Genomic DNA, 19,535 nt, shown 5'->3' on the forward strand with positions numbered 1-19,535 from the left:
CTGAAGTGACTCTGGAGGAGCTGCAGAGCTCTGCAGCTCCTCCAGAGTCACTTCTTTCCCCATTCATCTTTTTAGGTGGAAATTCTTGTCTTGGTGGTTTAGCAATTGTGACACACTCTCTCCAATTTGCAGACGATGAACTGATCGGCTCTTTGTGAGATGCCCAGGACTTGAAATGATAATCTATAACCTAAACCTGCTTTCATCTTCTCCACAACTTTCTCCCTGACTTGTCGGCTACACTTCTTGGATGAATCTTGTTTGTTCACTAATATTCTCCCACAAATCTACATAACGGCTTCATCTCTTAGTGAGATTAAATTACACACAGGAGGACTCAGTCTATCAGTTAGTTGGTTTCTTTTGTTGATTGACATTTAATTTAAAGGTATCAGATTAAAAGAAACCCATCTTTTAAACTGTACTTTAAGCAGCATTTTGAGAACACGTGCCATTTAACCCCCCACTTCAAAGTTATGTGTTACTTTGTGTTACAAAAAATCTCACTAAGATACATTCAAGTTTGTGCTTTTGATGTGATAAAATGTAGAACAGCACAAGCGCTATAAATACTTTTTGCAAGGCACTCTAGGAAGAAACACAGGCGAGAAACGCAGTCATTATCAACTGACCTCTCAAATTCTGGCACCTGTGTGTCATATTTCAACTCCTTCTCATGAATTTTTGTTGCTCGGTTTTGTTTTTTGTCCTCTGCACTCACCTAACAGGACACAAACAAGTGTTTCCGAAAATGTTTTCTTTTTTTTTTGTTTTTCCATATCGCCAAAATGATCTCTACCCCCATGTTGTTCAAGTTCTAGTCTTCCCCCTCTGTCTCTTGATAAGCAGATATCATAAAGATCAGGGATCAGACGAGCCCAGCAGCTGACACAGGGAACCTGATCCCTGTGGCTTTCCAGCAGCACAGCTTGTGTCTGCTGCATACATTCCTAGTGCAGGAGGGTCATCATCCCTTCTTTTACCTCAGCCCGTCCCCCTGCTTGCTTTCACATCTTCCCTTTTCCATTAACCCGTGAGGCCGGCGGCGGACAGAAGCTGCAGAGATGAATTTTCCATCCTTTAAGCCGTTTTATCAACATCTCTGACCTGTCCTTTGCAGTCCATCTTCACATCATTCAACAATTTTCCACATCTTACTTTGGTCTAGTCCAGCCTGTCAGCACTTGCAATCAGTGAGATCCTGGCCCTTGGTACACGACCGGTACATTAATCCAGAGATAATAGAGTTTTAGCATATTCAGCTTACCCAAAAGCCTGACAGACGTCACTGCTTTGGAAGGATCTAGTAGGGATCTTGCATGTAAAACAGCAGAAATATATGGAAATCTGTTGGAAGCCTGTAAAGTTTTGGTCTAATGAAGCCACAGGTGTTGTGCATTTTAATAACTTTTGTCCTTTTTGCAGCATCACCGATTTTAATCTGTAATAATATGTCACATCACCGTTACACGATCGACCATTCGATTAAACTGCCAACTCTTGATCAGACGACTCATTTTTTTCAGTCAACTAAGTTATTGTAGTGAGTTGTTTTCTCAGATGCTGCAATGCTGCAAAATGTGTCACAGCTGATTTTTTTTTTTTTTTTAAGTGGAGGTGAATATGACACATTTCCCTTTCGGATTCTCTCACTCATATAATAAGTCTTAAGGTGAACGATGCTGGAGAACTGTAGATATTTACGCCTCCAAAGAACAGAAATTGAGATCAAAACCACCACCGAAACAGAGCCAGACCCACCTTCTTACACAGACAGCCTTGTTGAATCCTTCGGCTCTGTTGACTGGTGATGCACGGCTCGGGTCTCCAGTCCACTGACAGGTAATCAATCAACAACAGAAATCCAAGTCTGAGACAAGCTCAAGTAGGAGTCCCTCTCAGCTGCTCCGGCTGCTGCTGTTTCTCCCCTGACTGAGTCAGACTGTGCAGAGCGGACTGACTGAATTAGCCGAGGCTCAGACGTGAGCTGTTAGAAACTTTTACCCTGGCTGCTCACACCATCTGCATTCTGAGAAAAGTCTTCCTTGTGCTCAGGACGACTGTCGCGGTCAAACACACACATGGGGATGGGGTGGTGGGGGCACGGTGCCCTTACAGCTGAAGTCCACCCAGAGACCTGCACAGTCACAAAAACACGCTCACAAGTCTCACTCCAGGCACTGCAAAATGCAGCCCCAACTCCTCCAGTCATTCTGCCTGGTGAGGCTCAGGCTGTGTGTAGTTGGCTACAGAGAGAAGGAGGAGGAAGAGGAGGGAGGAGGAAGGAGGAGAGGGAGGGGGAAAGAGTGCATGAGTATGTTTGAGGAAGTCTTAGAACGAGAGCTGTGTTGGAAACCAGCTCCGAGTGCGTCTGACTTTCTCTTGTATTCCACAATGAACAGACGGAAAAGGGAGCTTTTTGACCTTTCAAACGGTCTTCCACTCATTTTAAACATCTGAATCAACAGCCGAGAATTTTCTTTTTCCTATGAATCATGAGGAATAAAAAAAAAAAATTCCATTTTCCATTCATCATCCATTCACTAACCCCGAACACAGAGAGTGGAGGGAGACGGAGGGAGTCAGCACAGTTCCAAGGTGTCTTCAAAATGATGACATGAACTAATGGCTGTGTAAATGCAGCTCAACAAACATTTATTTAGTCTCGGCCCTTGCTTTGGTGAAAACCCAGCTGTATACACACCACGGAAACTCCAGTCTTGTTTATTTGGGACTACCCTAAATGTTTTCTCGCTCCATAGTGATGCAACGGTTCCTTCTCGCGAACATTTCTACTGAGGAGCAGCATTTTACGTCTGGATACATACATACAAAAGATAAAGGTTAGGATACAGAGTTGAAATTAGGATCAATAACATTTTGGCAATTTGTAAATTTCCAGAATTTTGGGAGAATACTTTTGAGATTTCTTTTTTTCTTTTTTCTTTTTTTTTTTACTTTAATTTCTTCATCTTACAAAGTTGACATAAGTTTCCTTTGTGTTTGGCAGAAGAACTAACCATAAACCTAACTTTCAAACATTTTGACTTGGGTCAAACGTTTTGGTTATGCTGCACAATTATCTTACAGGTTTGGCCCATTCCTCTTGGCTCAACCACACATTCTGTGCTCTGCTCACAGATTTTCTATGAAACTGAGACCAGCTCTTTGTGTTGGCTGCTCATCACAAAAAGCAGCTTTTATGGCATCCTTAGAGTTATCTTCCATTTTGAAGTCATATGTTTTATCTTTACCTCTGATTTATCTAGATGTTGCAGTATTTCCTGCATCAGAATCTTTTTTTTTATGTTGACCAATACAAATAAATTCACCCTCAAATCAAATGATTCGCTGGAGGAATCAGCATCTTATGATTCCTCGGATGCTGAGGATTCAATCTAGATTCTAGATTCTGCAGATAAGAGGTCACATCAGTCAAGTTTGGAAAATTACACTCATCAAGCTGTAAAAAAACTAGTATAGGTAACTTCATTTCCTTCTTTATTAAAAAAAAGAGAAAATATTAGAAAGGCAATTTCAAAAACATAACTTTCTCATTGTACCTAAGCTGTTAACAATCATCACAATTGCTTGTACTTGTAGTTGGTGGTTGGTAAGAGTATCAGCAGGTGGATCCTCAATGAAGGACATAAGCCTGTTCTGAGATCATTTCCTCCACAGTGCCCCTACAGGTCGCCTGTATATTGCATCTGTTTGCAGCTTGGTGCTGATTTCTAAGAACAAGCACAACCATCTCTCACTGCACAAAGATTTTTTTTTTTTCAATTCACAAAAAATGTTTCGCATTCACATTTTGATGGCTGCCAGTGTAGATCTAAGCTTTTGTGATCTGAGTCAATGGGACCTGAGCATAGATGGAACTCTTTATATGATTAAATAGCATTTTTAACCTTACATTTTCAGCTTATTATTAATTTTCTCTTCGCTTTTGTGAAATCAGTTGTATTTGTATCTATATTTTTTTTCATATCTTGTCTGGTTCTTGAGTGTGATAATTTGAGTTACTGCATTATACTAACATTTGCACAATTTTAATCAGGAATATAGTTCCACTATTTCAAGCTTATCCCACGCAGGGTGTGTCTGCTGGGTGTTATAAGAAGCCCACCCATACTAACTCCAAATTAAGTGTTGAGAATAAACAACAGTGGGCTCAGAACCACATGTGCTCAGTCGTCCTTCAGCACGTTTTATTATATTTGCAGCACAAAGAATGTTGAACACGAAGCGCTGTGACCTCATTGGCGTAGGAAGTGGTCGTCTGTAAACAAACTGGAGCTGCAACTTCTCCCGTGAGGATTCTGAAAGAATTCGTCCGACGGACAACTAATAAGATCAGAATGAGTGAATCTTCATACAATGAGCCTCTGGGAGTTGCATCCCCCCCACCCACCCCCAATGAGTCTTGGGGTTCTCATGGCCTTACAGTCAGAGGTTTCGGACAGTCGGTGACTTCTGGAGAGATGACAGGAATTTTTTGGAGATCCAAGCAGACGAAAGGGTTTTCCTGTTGGGTTGGAATAAAGTTATTTTGATTCAATCATTTTAGAATTTGAGATATATAATCATAATTAAAATATTGTTTTAATTCATGCTCATCTGGAACATCCCCAAAAGGCTTTTGATGTGCACTGAACAGCAGGAGTACCTTTCACACAGCATGTTTAGATGACTCACATTATTTATACTTCAAATGAAGTCTGAAGTCCAAGTTGAGAGGAATAAAACTGAGAGAAATCTGAATATAGACTTGGGAAATTAATAGTTCCCTATCTGATCCAAGTTCAACATCCAAATCGGCTGCTGTGTATTTAATTCATTGTTACAGTTTGGGGGTGGGGGAAGTTTATCACACAAAAACTAAGACATGGATGGTTCTTCAAAATCAATATAATCATATTTTCTCAGTGATATACACTCATTTATTTATTTCTATTTACTGTTAATAGCAGTGAGAAGCACAACAATCATTCTAATGCTTTCCTGCTTTTCCAGCAAAGGCTCTGTTTAATTAGTTTTGAAAGTGGGTGCGTAGATGCGGGAGTAACATCACACCCAAGAACTGTGAAGGACAATGAGCATGCTCACACTGTAAATAAAGGCTCAAGAGTTCATACATACCACAACAACTCTTTCTCTGAACCTGAACTCGGAGACCTTCGACTTCTGCAAGTCACCACTCTTTTATTTTTAGAGGGGCCGAGGATAACATCCCAGTATAAATACAACGTAGCAACCGAACGCTGCAAAGTTGATGTTGCAGAATAAAGTAGTAAGCTACATATTTAGCATAGCTGGGATTTTTTTAAATGTTTTATTTTTAACTACACTAAACTAGAGAGTGTCACTAAGCTCTACTTTGTAAACATATGACATTCAAACGTAAACCTTTTCATTTTATGTTTGAATGTGTAAAATGAAAAGAAAAAAAAAACACACACACTGAAAATGTGTCATGTATAACATGGCATCCAAATGGACTAAACTTGGATTTGATGTCAAGAAAGGCTGAAAAAGTCAGTATCTCAACATAAGCTTCTCTCTTGGATCATCAAAGAAAGACAGAGAGAGGAAGAGAGGGAGAGAAAGAAAGAACAATTATAAAACACCCTATTTTCTGCAGACCACTGACATAAACTAAACCTAATTTTATCCCTAAAGTCACCACACCTTCAAAGACGCTTGCCTTGGGATTTCTGCTTGCAGTCTGGTCAGCATAATCAGAATCTAAATACATTTCAGACTGTTAAAAAAAAAAAAAAAAAAACTTGCATGACTCTCGGCTGAACTGCACTCAAAGCAATCTTAACATTTGCTGGCCAGTGGACTAGACAATGATTCAAAACGAGAAATGCATTAATACAGAGCATTCCAACAAAGCAGTCCTAGTTTTAATTTGAAATATATATATATATATAGTATAAAGTTTTTGTAAATCAAAGCATTCACTGACCCCTTGTATCTATTTCTTTCTCCATTTCTTTGCGTTAAACTTACAAATCCAACCCGCTTGGATTTCTGTACGCATAAAGTGTACACATGCCCGTATTATGGCACATGAATAATCTATGAGCAGCTATATGTGGATGTAATAATGATCCATTATCCTCTCAGAGTTAGGGTAAGCTGTCATTCCGTTCAAGGTCACGTCTGACTTTTTGCATGCTGTAACAGCGCCCTCTGCTGATGAATTCTGAAATTATTTATTCAAGTTTGCGTTTAAATGTTCGCCTTTGCAACAGCGGTCCTTGGCACACATGTTTATATGGCTCTTATGTCCCATAATAAACTACAGTCGTCTCAGAATTGTATATGAAAATCTATATGAAAAGGGTTAGCGGTTGTCTGTCTGGGTTTTGTAGTTGCAATTCTCACAGTCACGTAATTATGATAAATATTTTTTTTATTATTATTTGTGCAGTTTACAATTTTGTTAAGATTAGGTAATACAGTTAGCATTAGGTTTTGCAGGAAACCATTCACTCTTTCAATGAGGAAGATATTTGACAAAGTTTTGCAATTCTAGGTTTAAAAGTGGCAATTTTTCTGATCACATTTTGACATCTGATCAAAATGTGACTCCATCAATGATCTGACATCTGACAATACCTCTCTAATAATCCAAATAAACACGTGTGAGCAGTTTATTTATGTTAAGAAGCATTACATTTTGGTTGTAGAAAGTGAATTATGAAAACTCAATTAAGATACTAGGACAAAACAGGAAAAACATACCCTGCAATTTAAAGTAAAAATAAAACATAATACCATCGAATTGAATAAAGAATGATTGCAAGCATCCACATGTGTATAGGTGGTACTTTTGAAAATGTTTCAGCATAGCGCCTCCAGAATGATACCAGATAGGAAGTCATTCAGGAATTCAGGAAGTGGGAAGTTCCACATGTAGATGCTCCTCACAGAAAAGGCTGCTTATCCCGAGGGAGTTCTCGCTGTAGTCATTTTGTGGCAACCATTAACTCAGCTGTTCTCTCAGGCACGTCTCACACTGTGTTTGCATGGGAAGTTCTAAGGAGGAAAGCAGCAACGTGTTTGAACCTGCTGTTCCCAAAGTGTATTTGTGGTCTGCATGTTCATTAATAAGTTGATTTCTTTAAGGAAAATCGTAGACTCCGTTTATTTTTCAGAATCTGAACAGCGTCAGCTTCCAAAATGGCAACCTGTCCAGCTTTTCAAACGATGCCACCATGTGGAAGGCAAGAGTAAATAAAAGTAACATTTTCTAATTCTTACCAAACTTCATCTTTCTTATGACCTTAGAGGTTATCTGCAATCAGTTACATTCAGAAGGCAAAATAAAAAGTAAATTGTTCAGCAACAACGAACCCTTACATACAGGAATATTCTTGTTAGCAGCTTACTCACTTTGTTGCATTATAGTCATGCAAGAACTTGAATTCAAAGAAAAATTGTCTCTAAACACGTGAAACACCACAGACTTGCTTTCTAGTTACTCTCCATGTTTCTACTGAGACATGTTGCTCCTTGTGTTATCGAATCAAAATTAAAAGAAGTCACTTTTAGGTTAGAAATCTGCAAAGTCACAAAGGTCAAAGCTACAGAATCTGGCTTTTTTTTTTTTTGCTGGCTTAAATGTTTTCTGGGAAACACAAGCAGAAACAAAAAAGAAAAACAGGGTTGGAGAGAAAATAAGGAGGGAGCCAAAAAAAAAAAGTATCCATCTGCCTGAGTTCCCATCATTCCAGTCAGTGAGATGATGCATTTCCTGTTTCTCTTTACTGGCCTCCGTTTTGATGTTTCTAATCAATGTAATCAATCGCGCACTTTAATTTCCTTGTTTGCACATTGCATGTGTTGTTTCCAATAAATCCTGTCACTCCACCGTTCTGGTAAACAACCTGTTGAGGCTAGGGTCACACTGTAAATACCAGAACATCTATTTGCATCTATTATTAGTAAATCGGTGTTATTTACTACTTCATTCACGCACCTTTGTTTTTACAGCGGCCGCAGTGACGTGCTCAGGGAGTCAGATAAAGAGGTTTTCTCACCAATGCTTTCCTGTTATTTTCAAGGCTCCTTTGTTTTGGTTGCAGGACTTCGACCTGCTGGTTCTCAAGGGAGTTAGAGGAACACTTGAGCCCGAGCACTTGAGAACGCTCCTGCCCCCACATAGACGACCACCATATCTGTCGGTACGGCTAAGCACGCTAATCTAATTTCAAAGATTAACGAAATCTCTGGGGTGAATGTTGTTGTTTTTTTTTAAATATAACAGTTGCAATCCACTGGAATTCACTGCAGTACTCCTTTCCTCTATTTTTGACAAGCAGCCACCAAAGCTAAAGTTAATCTCAAGATATTAGTATTTTCTTTTTGATAACTAATGAACAATTAGGTTTATGAGTTTTGCTGTGGTTTAAATGTTCTTGTCTTTTTATGGCCCCTGGATGATTCTCTCCTGGAGTTATTTTTGGTTGAAAGGGTTCAAAGTTGTTCTCCAGTGAATCCTGGCTATCACTGTGCTTGAAGATCCAATGCTTTAGAAATGTCATTGTACCCCTCCCAGGCCATGAAATGTCAATAGCTTTGATTTTCTTTTGCTTTTGAGCTTCTTTTTGTTTGTTTTTGTTTTGTTTTGTTTTGTTTTTTTCAGATTGGGGCTGGTCAATAATCAATCAGACATGGGTGTGACCAGTGAAACTGAACTCAACTTTCCAAACATTGTGGTCAACCAAAGAAAATTCCTAAATTAACAGGCTGACAGTGTTGGCTATTTTCCATTTTAATTAACTGATATAAATATGTGCTTGGTGACCTTGATGACCCCTTTCGTCCCCCCCCCCGCCCCCCTCCCCCCAAAAAAAACAAACAATAAAAAAAACACACACTACAGGTTGTTTAATTGTAATATATGACAATCTGTTTCAATGTATTTCATTATTCTTTTTAACTCTCGTCCTTTTAGTTTGTCAGTTCCTTTTTTCACTTGTGATGAAATTTTCATCCTTTCACAATGGTATTCCTATATGTTTTTAAATCTAAAATTCAGATCATCAGTTTGCACACAATTCCCTAAAATTAGGTTAGCAAATACCAAATGTTTATGATAAACATAAAAATCAGAAAGTCTTTACTTCCTACTCTTTCAGAACCTTACATTTCAACTTTTCAACATTGGTTCGCCTGAAAGGAATTTTCTTTTTTATCATGAATTTACGTATAATTTTGCACATCTCATAAATGTTGATATGCCAATGATTTCTCTTGGACGCAATCTGCTCACTTGATGTTGAGATGTCAGCTCGCAGTTTGGCAATAACAATAAAAAGAGCTAACTCTCAAACAGTCGACTGAACCGTAGCAGTCATACATCACTGATAAATTCCAGGGTCTTGCAGTGTCACTTTGAAAAAAAAAGAAAAGAAAAAAAAAAAGAAAACCTGCTTTAAATTCCTGGGCAGACACAACAACAACAGGAAGAAGGACCATTTTCACAGGTGTCAGGAAGCACAGGAAATAAACAGCCTGAATACGGGAAAACATTTTCCTACCAGAAAGGGTGAGAGGTGAGGTTAATAGGAATTATTTATAGCTAAGGGAGAATTATTGTGAAATTTTGTCTGGTATTACTTATTAATTAGTTTTTTGAAATTGAAGTATTTTAACAATGCTGCACTTTATTTTAGTGGAGAAGCCTCAATTTATTATAAAGTGACAGTATTTACAGTATTAAAACATGCTGTATGAATATATAAGCTTGTTAGAAATGTGTCTTTTTCCAGGTTAAGGAAAAGTTCATAGCGCTTCTCTCATAATGTCTTTGTATTTCAGCACTTTTAGCAGATTTTTACATCAGTGAGACATTTTGCTTGCTTGGGAACAATGATTTATTTGATTTTCTACCTTTGTGGATGTTAGGCCACCTCACTATTTAAAAGTCAAGAATGTGAAAAAAAAAAAAAAAATCCCCAGCTTCAGTGTCATGGCATGAGAATTTGATGGATAAAAAAAATTCTTCTTCCTCAGGGTGCACACTTCTTTGCCATCTTTTTTGCACAGCTTGTTAAGATCCAAAGCTTCTATTATTTATTTGCCTATGAAGCAGATCTTTAGAGTTTCTCTGCAGAGATATTATTTTCCCGTGACATTTGTTCAACTATATCTGAGTTCAAAACTAAAGTTTGGCACAGGAAATCTCAGAAATACTAAAAGAATGTTTGAAAATGTTTGACTAAAAGTTTTCATGGATGTGAGGTACTTGCAAACCAGCAAACTCCAGAAGCTCTGGGAAAATATAAGACGTAAGACTTCAAGTGACAAGTCAGTTATAAGTTTTTTATTGTAGAGTAAGTTCAAACAAGGACAGAGAGCTACATATGATGTTTTTTTTTTTCAATAAAAACTGGATAATCATGGAAATAAGTGTTAAATGAACAAAAAATATTGCTGTAAGTTACATTTAATCAGAAACAATATACAATGCAGAAGATCACCAGAAAACACAAAGGCCAATAGGAATCAAACATTCCTTCATTTATATTTATTTCAGTCATTTGCTGAATGTGACAAAAAGAAACAACCAAATCATCAAGATCAGTTATAAGCCAAAAGAAACCAAAACGTTGTAGGATGAAGCAGCACTTATTTCACCTGCTTCTGACCAATGATTTGCTTTAACACATCCTGTACATTGCCAGACAAAGAAATGTTGTCAGTATGTATCAACATTTAAGAAGTTATTAAAATAGTGATAGGAAAAAATGAACAACATAATGTCAGCATTTAGAATGTATTTTTCTCTTTTTGATTTAAATCTCTGAAGAGAGTTTTAATTCTACAAGATAAGTCCTGTAAAAATCCTGTAAAAATTTCTAACAATTTTGCTTTGATGGACTTTATGCTTCATCTAAGGTCACGTTTAGCCTTTCTGATTTGAAGGCATATTGTTTTTGACCTAAATGTTACATCTGCAACATGGAAACCTAGTAATCCTGGAAATTTTGGGACATTTCCACTATCAAGTTGTTAGTTATAGTATAGCAATCTGCTTTAACAATTCTGTACATTTTATTGGTGTCATAAAATTTGGCTTCGTAAATGTTTTATACTCATTCTGACGACTTCAAGCCAGTATGCAATATAAGGAACTGTAATGTGCATTTTGCATTTTGATTGAATTTAATATTACAACAGGCTTTATCAAACTTCATAACAGAAAAAGGAAAAGAAAAAGAAAAGTAATAATTAAAGAGCAGAGATAACACTGCGTATGTATATAAAAGATGGAGAAAAAAATCAAACAAGCTTTCAAATGCTGGTCAAAAAGTTTTTAGTTAAAACATACATTTTGGTTTATTTATAAATTAATGCTACATGTGGACTGAACATTTGGAGGGCTGTTTCTCTTTTTGTCAGCGAGGGTTCAGTCTTTTTGGAGCCGTGGATCTGTCTGTGCTCTGTGCAACCACTTGTCCTGATCCCACTTCAGACCCTGAGAAAACAAGTGAAGGAGTTCATTTTTTCTCTCCTCTTTTCACATACTGAGCTCTAATGTGATACAATGTAATATGAGAGCAATTTGTCGGAAAGCACAGACTCACCTGTTTGTGATCCAGTTTTGAGCTTGCTGGCAATTTTGGCAAAGAATGTGAGGGTAAGACAAGCTCCAGTTTCCCTGTCACAAATGCCTCCTTTGCAGCTGCAGGTCTTGCGGCACTCAACCCCATAGGTCCCATATGGGCAGTCTGCAAAGCAAAGGAAAACACTGGTTTTGTCACAAAAGCCCAAATTAAATAAAATATATTTGAGTGGAGAAACGATAGTGCATATAAATGCAACATTTTACTATGAATAATCAAATTAGGTCTGGAGATATGGCTTATTTATAGACTATAAGATTGTGGATAAATTGCTGACCAGAGCGCTAAAAGGAAAGGTTGATAATAGGATCAGGATTTGAGCATAAGATGCAGTACTCAAAAAAAAAAAAAAAAACGACTAAGATTTCAGGTCACACCTTTGCAAATCCCGTATTCGTCTCCATAATCGTCCTCATCCTTGTAGAACTCGCAGAACAGCCCCGGTCCGCACTTGACGCCGTGCATCCCCGACACCGTGCGGTAACAGTGCTCGTTTCTGCCGGCCGCGCAGACCTGGCAGCAGCCGCAGTCGTCCAGGACGGTCCGCGTACAGCGCTGCGCGTCGCCGCAGCGGTCCACGCTGCATCTGTCCGGGCAGTTCACCGCATACTTCACGCCGGCGCTCCACGCCTCAACATCATGCAGCATGAGTGAGGAGAGCACCGTGAGGAGCAGGAGGGACATCGCTGGATGCGGGGTGGCTGGAAAGAGCATGTGGAGAAGGTGCGAGAGGAGCTGCGGATCTCGTCTGAAGGACTCGGGTTGACTGACCCCGCGGTTCATCAGGTTGTACGGTTATCAGCAATGAACAACTTTGTTTTGCCGATGGCCAATTTCCTCATTCCGGTGTTTCTTTTTCTTTTTTTCTTTTTTTTTTTTTTTTTTCTTTTTTTTCCCCAGAAGCCTTTTTTTAGAAATCCGGCTTGGAAGTGGGATCAACTGGGAACCTCCATCCAGGAACTGAAGTTGGCAGGACCTGATGTCATGAGTTATCTTTGGTTTGTTTTTGTCTCAGTGACGGAACACCTCAGCGTCAGATGGCAGCATGAGGACCTAAGAGGATGTGGAGTTGTTCCCCTATATCCACACAAGTTTCTTATAAATAACTGATGGCAAGCATAGGACATGAGGGCTATATTTAGATTTTAAAGAAATTGTGTGAACAACAAGCAGTTAGGGTACCCATTAAGTATTCACTGTTTGCAGTGAATATTCACCGTAGTCAGTCATCTTTTTTTTTTTTTTTTTAATCTCTGGAAAACAAAAATTATTTAATTACAGCTACACACCTTCCAGCCAAGAGCCATCACTATCTACAAGAACTCTTTTAAGGATTTTAATTAACATGAATTACAACGACATTTAATTTCCCTTTGGGATCAATAAAATATTCTTTTTTTTTTCTTTTTTTTTTTTTGAATGAACCATGACAATATCTCCTCCATGCGTCAAAGTAGTAACAGCCTGTCCATACAATGGGGTGCAGCTCTCAGTGATGTGAAGGGGGGGGAATCTAAAAATGATCAACAAACATATTTTTAAAAATTGTATTTCCCTTAATAGTGTGTGCCTAAATGTGATAAAAATTCAGAGTTTCCCCCAGAAAACCTGCTAAACCCGGTGCTTGGGTGCAGCGGTTCGCTGTGTTTTTGAGTTAAAAAAAATGCTTATAGTTGACAGGAAATTTGAAATTATCACTTGATAATTAGGTGTTAATGGAAGACTGGAACATTAATTGCTAAACTCCAACTATAAAGTCTTAAAAAAAGGTAATTGTTAATAAATAAATAAATAAATAAATAAATAAATAAATAAATAAATAAATAAATAAACAATGCTTAGCCTGGTGGGGGGCACAAGTAAAGCCTGGTGGCCCGCCAGGCTTATAATACACTGGGGGAAACCCTGTGACTTGTTTTCACAACATTACCACCATCTAACTCTCATTCAACAGTGAAATTTCTCTGACAGACTCTCATCAGTTCTCTTCTGTGATGCTTCTGATAGACCTCAGCAGTGAAGCTAAATAGCAAATCATGTGTGGCAGCAAGGAGAAAATAATAAACATTTACAAATTGGCATTACTGAATTAAATGCCTTATTTGGGGCGCTCAGAATTTAGCCCCTACCATTGTAGATACCAGAACGTTTTTTGGGTCGCCATGGTGATAAAGTTGATATGACGACAATGACAATTAGACCAAATTCTCCACTTTTCTCTCTGAGTAGACAATGCAGAGGATTTTACAGACGGTAAGGTACAGCTTCTCTTTCTCGTTTTGCTCTGCTTTTTTTGTTGTTGTTGTTGTTTACTTTCTATGGTCATCAGCTGCTATCTTGTGATTTTTGCTGATAATCAAATTATTGCCCTATGTGATTCATGGCCTCAGCTTTGTTTTCAAAACATTTCAATCTCTCTATTTGCGGGATATTATAATGGAGGTTCTGGTGTTTAACTTTTCCCTGGTAAAACTTCAGTCTGACCTTCATGTTTTTTCTTAGAGATCAAACAGTTGTCTTTAATGCCAACATTAACAGCAGCTTTTATAGGTGCCTTGAAGACATGTTAAGATTTCTGGATTTTTCTTTTAGCATGTTGCAGTCTGCTTTCTGGGTGGACTTTCTTGGACAGCCAGACCTCTATCGATTACCCTTAGGTGTGTGTGTGCATGGTTGTATGTCCTGTGTGCCTCTCTGTTGCCCCAGTGATGAACTGGTGTCCTCTCCAGGATGGACTCCACCTCCTGCCCACTGACTGCTGGAGATACACCAGACCCATGCAACGCTAAAAATGGTGGGTACCTTAAAATGGGATGTTTTATCATTCGGCTGCAAGCTATTTGCTTTATTTTTTAAAATAGGTTTGCAATTATTATTATTATTAATATTAGTATAATTTGTATAATTGTTATTATTGTTGTTTTTCATAGACATGGAAAAACTCATTAGGGTTTTTTTCCTACTTGACGTTTTTGTTGTAATTATATATAATAATACCAAATAAATTGATATGTGGTAGCCCACTCACAAATGTCTATAAAGTTTTTTGAGGTTAAAGGTGGATTTGTGGCTACCAAATGTTAAATAGAAGAAAATGCAAAAAGGTCTCTTTCATATACAAAATAATTTCTTCTACATCAACAGATGTCGGATGAGAAGAATATACTTCAGCAGATTACTTGTTTTGTTCCTGCTCTGTGAATGGACTGTGTCCTTTTGGGGTTTTTTTTTTGTCAGTGTTGGAAATACAATTTTAAACCAACCAAATACACGTGTGAGCCATCATCACTCCGAGACGCGCCGTGGCGCTAAAGTGGCAACCCACCGCCCCCTTGCATCAGTGGATAATGCTCCGCAGAAGAAGCGGGGAAACGCAGGGGAAGGCTGACATGATATTTGCGTCCGAGGGAGACCTCACTGGGACGGGACGGGTAACGCAAAGCAAACACCCTCGGAGGCTCGCCGTCAAGGTAACTGACACGCCCGCGGCCCTCTTTCATTCTATCACAGCCAGGTAAAACAGACGTAGACCGAGCTTCGCTGTTACACAGCGAGGTGTTTCTTGCTGGGAGCTGTCAGAAAACAAGCGGAGGTGGGGCTCGGTCTGTCGGTCTTTTTTTAACGTGAAGCGGACTAGCAGCGACTGCAGTGCAGCCAGCCAGCAGCGTTAGCTCAGCTGTCACCGCAGATGCAGAATAGTGTTACACCAGCTGAATGACACGGCGGCGTCCGCTGTTCAAATCCCCGTCCAGCAGCTCAGTGTTTATGCTGCTGCAACCGCCAGGCACCGAGCCAGGAAGCGAGATGTCAAGACTGGTATCTTGGCAAAAAAACACTGATAAATGGGCAGAAAGATTGAAACCCGCAGCGCGGGAGGATAATGTCGTTATGTTTCAATAATTAAATTATCCTCCAGGCTCTGCTCGTTTGTGCTCGACTCTGATTAACTTTTCATTTGGCCATTATGAATACAGTTGTCCTCTGTACCTCAAAAACTTAATAATAATAATAATAATATTTATTGACATGTAGCTGCCTGGTTATGCAGTGGTTATGAACGTTTGCACTGCAGCAAGAAGATCTTGAGATCAAATACTGGCCAGGGTTAATGCATGATCTCCCTATGAGTTTGTGTGTTCTCACCAGGTTCTTTGGCTTCCTCCCACAATCCAACGTTTTCCCCCCAATTACCTTTAGTCATCAGTGTGCGTCCGTGGCTGTTTGTCTTGTGTTTTCCCTGGTGACCCGTTCAGGATGCCCACCCCCCTCTCCACATCCCGACCTGTGATAAGCGCCACTCTCCCAGCGACCCTTCAAATATGAGTCAGTGGCAATAATGGCTAAACGATTTGATAATATCTGTAGCTGGCTAATGACTGGCAGCCAGAGTGTACCTGCTGTGGGTCTGGTTGTCCTGGAAACAGCAGTTTAAACTGATAAGTCAGCATCCTCTTCCAGCTGATCTTAGCATTTTCCTTTATGTGTCAAATGTAGGTGGTTAGGCGATTTAAGTAAGCCAGAAGTATTTGGCAATCTATGAATGAAGTGAAATGAGATGTTATTCCGTTTTGAAGTGATCTGTCTTTAAGGGTTTTTGGTTACACTAGAGATTTAAGATAAGCCTCCACAAGATCTCACATTTCTCTCCCCATGATAGGATAACACAAAGTGGTGCATAGTTATGAAAAATCAGTAAATGACACTTCAAATTCAATACAAAGAAAAGTCTGGAAAATTGTGCCGTGCACTAGGTTTTGACTTCTCCTTACTCTGATACCTAGAAATAAAATTCAGTGCAACCGACTTCCCTGAGAGGTCGCCCGAATCACAAATAGATCCCACCTGCGTAATTTAGTCTTAGCATAAATATAGCTTTTCTGTTAAGCTCTCAGAGTTTTATTAAAGATTGTTAGTGAAGACCAACGAACCACACCAAACAAATCCTAAAAAACAAAAAGTTATGGAGACCCTTGAACATCTCATTGTTTTTACCCATCATCATCTGAAACTGGACTGAAAAGGGTGTAACTGCAAAAACCTAAAAAAAGACATGGCCGCTCACATAAACTGAAAACTCTAGAGGAGCTGCAGACACCCAGAACGCAGGTGAAAAACCAAATTGACAGCACAGTGATTAGTCATGCATTCCACAGCCTGTATGGGACAGGGACAAGAACAAAGCCATGGTTGAAACAAAGAAATGACACTGGGGGGAGATGAGACCAGAAAATGTTTTAAAATAGTTTTTTGTGGGGAAACCAATTGTAAAACATGCTTATTGAAGATGACGGTTGTGGCATCGTGCTCTCTTGTTGTTTTTCTTCAGCTCAAACAGGGAAGCTGTTCTTGCTGAAAAGATGTATGAAGCTGAATTCATAATGGTCCTGGAAAAGTGTGTTGTTTCCAGACGTCATTATAGTCAGTAATCAGAAAAGGACATTTTCCGGAAAAAAAAAAAGAGAAACTAAATGTTTTATTTGGGAGAAGAAAAAAAAAAAGACAAAAGGGGAAATTGTAATTAGCCCCATATCTGCTGCTTCACATTTCTGGTGCCTTGCTTTGGTTGCCTCGCTGGTGAGTCTATTGCTATATCTAAGCTTGTTGTTATTTTTGGACTGGGTGGAAACCGTATAGCCCCCCCCCCCAAAGCCATTAGCCTGGCAAGAGACATGAGATTTTCAGACTGTGATCAAAGTAACGCACTTGACAATATTTCACGATTTAGCGTATTTCATATTTTGTTGTAGATTTTAATTTCAGGATTTATACTTTGGCATCATAATAACTTATTCAAGTCAGTTTTTTTGTTTTTTTTTTTGTTTAGGCAACATCAAATAATTCAGTCTCTGTGTACTGGAGTAAATATTAAACAAGCAGCACTAGAAATACAATTATTGAAGTGAAACTCAAGTCTATTTTTGCTGTTGTGAGACAGCAGGAGCACTGGAAGTGGGAGGGTGTGATTCATGCTGTACAATGTGAAAGTAGATGAGCCCCCCACTCACTATCACTTTGAATGACAACACTGCTTCATCATTATGGCATTGTATATGTAAACAAAGGGACTGTAACTTTAACAAAAATGACAATAAAGAGCAGTCAGATAATCTATAGTTTCATAGTTACTTTAAAGAAAATTCTAGATCAGATTATAATCTGGATCAAACCTTGGTTATTCACCTCAACTTTGTTTTAAATATTTTTTTAAACATACCCAGATTTTTGGTCCTAAATTAGCGTTCAAACTGAAAAACTGAACTGAATACCCAAACATGTTTCCAACTTTATTTGCTAGTAAATCCCCTCCTTCCCCACACACCCACCTCTCACAAAACCTATATTCTAAAACATTTACTTTTTTTTTAATCATCTAATGTCATTAATCAAGTAAATTTAGTAATAAAATCAACCCAGGAATTAAATATCTATCAACAAAGTATATATATATTTTAACTTCTGGCTTGGATTATTAACTTTGGTGCTCAGAACAACAACAAAAAAAAATCATTAATCAATGACTTTGTGGCAAAGAAAGTCTTGCTATTCTACTTCCCTTTGTGCCTTGTAAGTCTCCTCATTAAGAGGAGGCTGACCTATTTCACTGATACCCACTGGGCTTGTCTCATTAACCTGGATGTAGACTGCTGTGTGAAAAGGTGCCAGCACCAAAGACAAAGCTTTTCACCTTCACGCTGAATTTAATTGGGAGAGAACAACATAATAAAGTGGCCAATTAGTAAGAAATGTTGCCTGTAAAGTGACGAGGGTGTAAGAAGGGAACTGTAGGTGTCAAAACAGAATTGCATCCATTGTAACTCTTCTACTCCTTCTGTTTTTCAGGAGTGACATACAGTTTAGATAATGTACAAAGATGGTGCCTTGTCAAACTCATGTGTTGCTGAAGTGGCAGGAGCATTTCAACAGTTCCTGGGCCGCAGAAGACAGCGTGCAGACGGCCAGGAGGCACGGGGTGGCCGGGCTCTACAATAAGCTCCTTTACAACAAGGAAGTGGTGACTCTGGCTCAGCCTGTCCAAGAACTGGCCAGCCCGAGACTCCCCGACTTTGAGTGCGAATCCAACACATCAGCCGAGAAAGACGAGTACCTCTCGTCCCTGCTTCACAGCCAGCGATGGCTGGCTCACCGCATGCTGACGCAAACCTCCTACACCCTGGGCCTCCACCAAAGACTGGTAGTTCTGCAGAGGATCTACTACGCACTTCACAGCAAATATCATGACAAGTTTCGCCTGCAGCTGCCCTCGCAGTCCACGGACAGCGGGGCGGAGAGCGGGCCGATTGAGCTGGCCTCAGAACCTCGTCTGCCGGGGGGAGTTTCCAAAATCAAGTCTGGCACGGATGTTCTGATAGAAATGGGTGTAAGGACGGGTCTGAGTCTGCTCTTCTCGTTGCTGCAGCAGAACTGGAGGTACGCGGCCTCTGTGCACCCGGAGTCTGTGCTTTGCAATGACGTGCTCGCCACCGCGTCCTCCGTCCTGGCTTCGCTGCCACCGCTTTCTCTGGCCAACGAAAGTAAGATCCCATCGGTGGGCTTGGACTGCCTTGGACAAGTGGCTGACTTTCTGAAGAAGACGTCGGTGAGCAGCGGGAGCAGCGGGGCGGACCCGACTGGCCGGAGGCTGGCCCTGGAGCTGCTGCTTGGCCTGGGCATGCAGAGAGGCTCCCTGAAATTCCTGCTGGAGTGGGTGGAGGTAGCTTTGGCAGCCTCCATGCCCTCCTCCACCGCGGCCCTGTCTTCCTCCTCCTCCTCACTGAGCTTTCAGCAATCACCTGGCGTGGGCTTTGAACTTATTCAGCAAACTCTTCTTCAGATGAGGCAATATTCGGTAAGTCAGTTCTTCTTAACCAGTTACATTTTCTTTTTTCTTTT

General features: G+C 39.6%; 3 protein-coding genes and 1 long non-coding RNA gene across 4 annotated transcripts in view; 1 reads left to right on the forward strand and 3 right to left on the reverse strand.

Annotated features, from left to right (window-relative positions):
- Positions 1-2,225, reverse strand: part of LOC106939556 (rho GTPase-activating protein 24-like) — a 38,841-nt gene extending 36,616 nt beyond the window's left edge. The window contains exon 1 of the mRNA XM_015021991.1: positions 1,762-2,225. The gene's annotated coding sequence lies outside the window, so the exon portion shown is untranslated. The remainder of the gene's footprint in view (positions 1-1,761) is intronic.
- Positions 2,226-3,761: 1,536 nt separating this feature from the next.
- Positions 3,762-5,984, reverse strand: LOC106939555 (uncharacterized). Its single transcript, XR_001422871.1, has 2 exons — positions 4,415-5,984; positions 3,762-4,322 (listed from the first exon to the last, which is right to left on the reverse strand). It is a non-coding gene; the product is annotated as an uncharacterized LOC106939555 (long non-coding RNA).
- Positions 5,985-10,327: 4,343 nt separating this feature from the next.
- On the reverse strand, positions 10,328-12,899 carry LOC106939553 (endothelial cell-specific molecule 1-like). The gene is made up of 3 exons (XM_015021988.1): positions 12,023-12,899; positions 11,607-11,750; positions 10,328-11,497 (listed from the first exon to the last, which is right to left on the reverse strand). Exons 1-3 carry the CDS (start codon positions 12,426-12,428, stop codon positions 11,418-11,420), a joined length of 630 nt encoding a protein of 209 aa, XP_014877474.1. The 5' UTR covers positions 12,429-12,899; the 3' UTR covers positions 10,328-11,417.
- A 593-nt stretch (positions 12,900-13,492) lies between these two features.
- Positions 13,493-19,491, forward strand: LOC106939554 (probable E3 ubiquitin-protein ligase HERC1; the record flags this gene model as incomplete). Its single annotated transcript, XM_015021989.1, has 4 exons — positions 13,493-14,302; positions 14,375-14,439; positions 14,883-15,115; positions 18,486-19,491. A coding segment is annotated over exon 4 (975 nt), but the record flags the coding sequence as incomplete, so codon positions are not given.
- Between the last annotated feature and the right edge of the window lie 44 nt (positions 19,492-19,535).

Source organism: Poecilia latipinna, unplaced genomic scaffold (genome assembly GCF_001443285.1).
Source record: "Poecilia latipinna isolate Pla-1442-1.1 unplaced genomic scaffold, P_latipinna-1.0 Scaffold2906, whole genome shotgun sequence".
Taxonomy (NCBI): domain Eukaryota; kingdom Metazoa; phylum Chordata; class Actinopteri; order Cyprinodontiformes; family Poeciliidae; genus Poecilia; species Poecilia latipinna.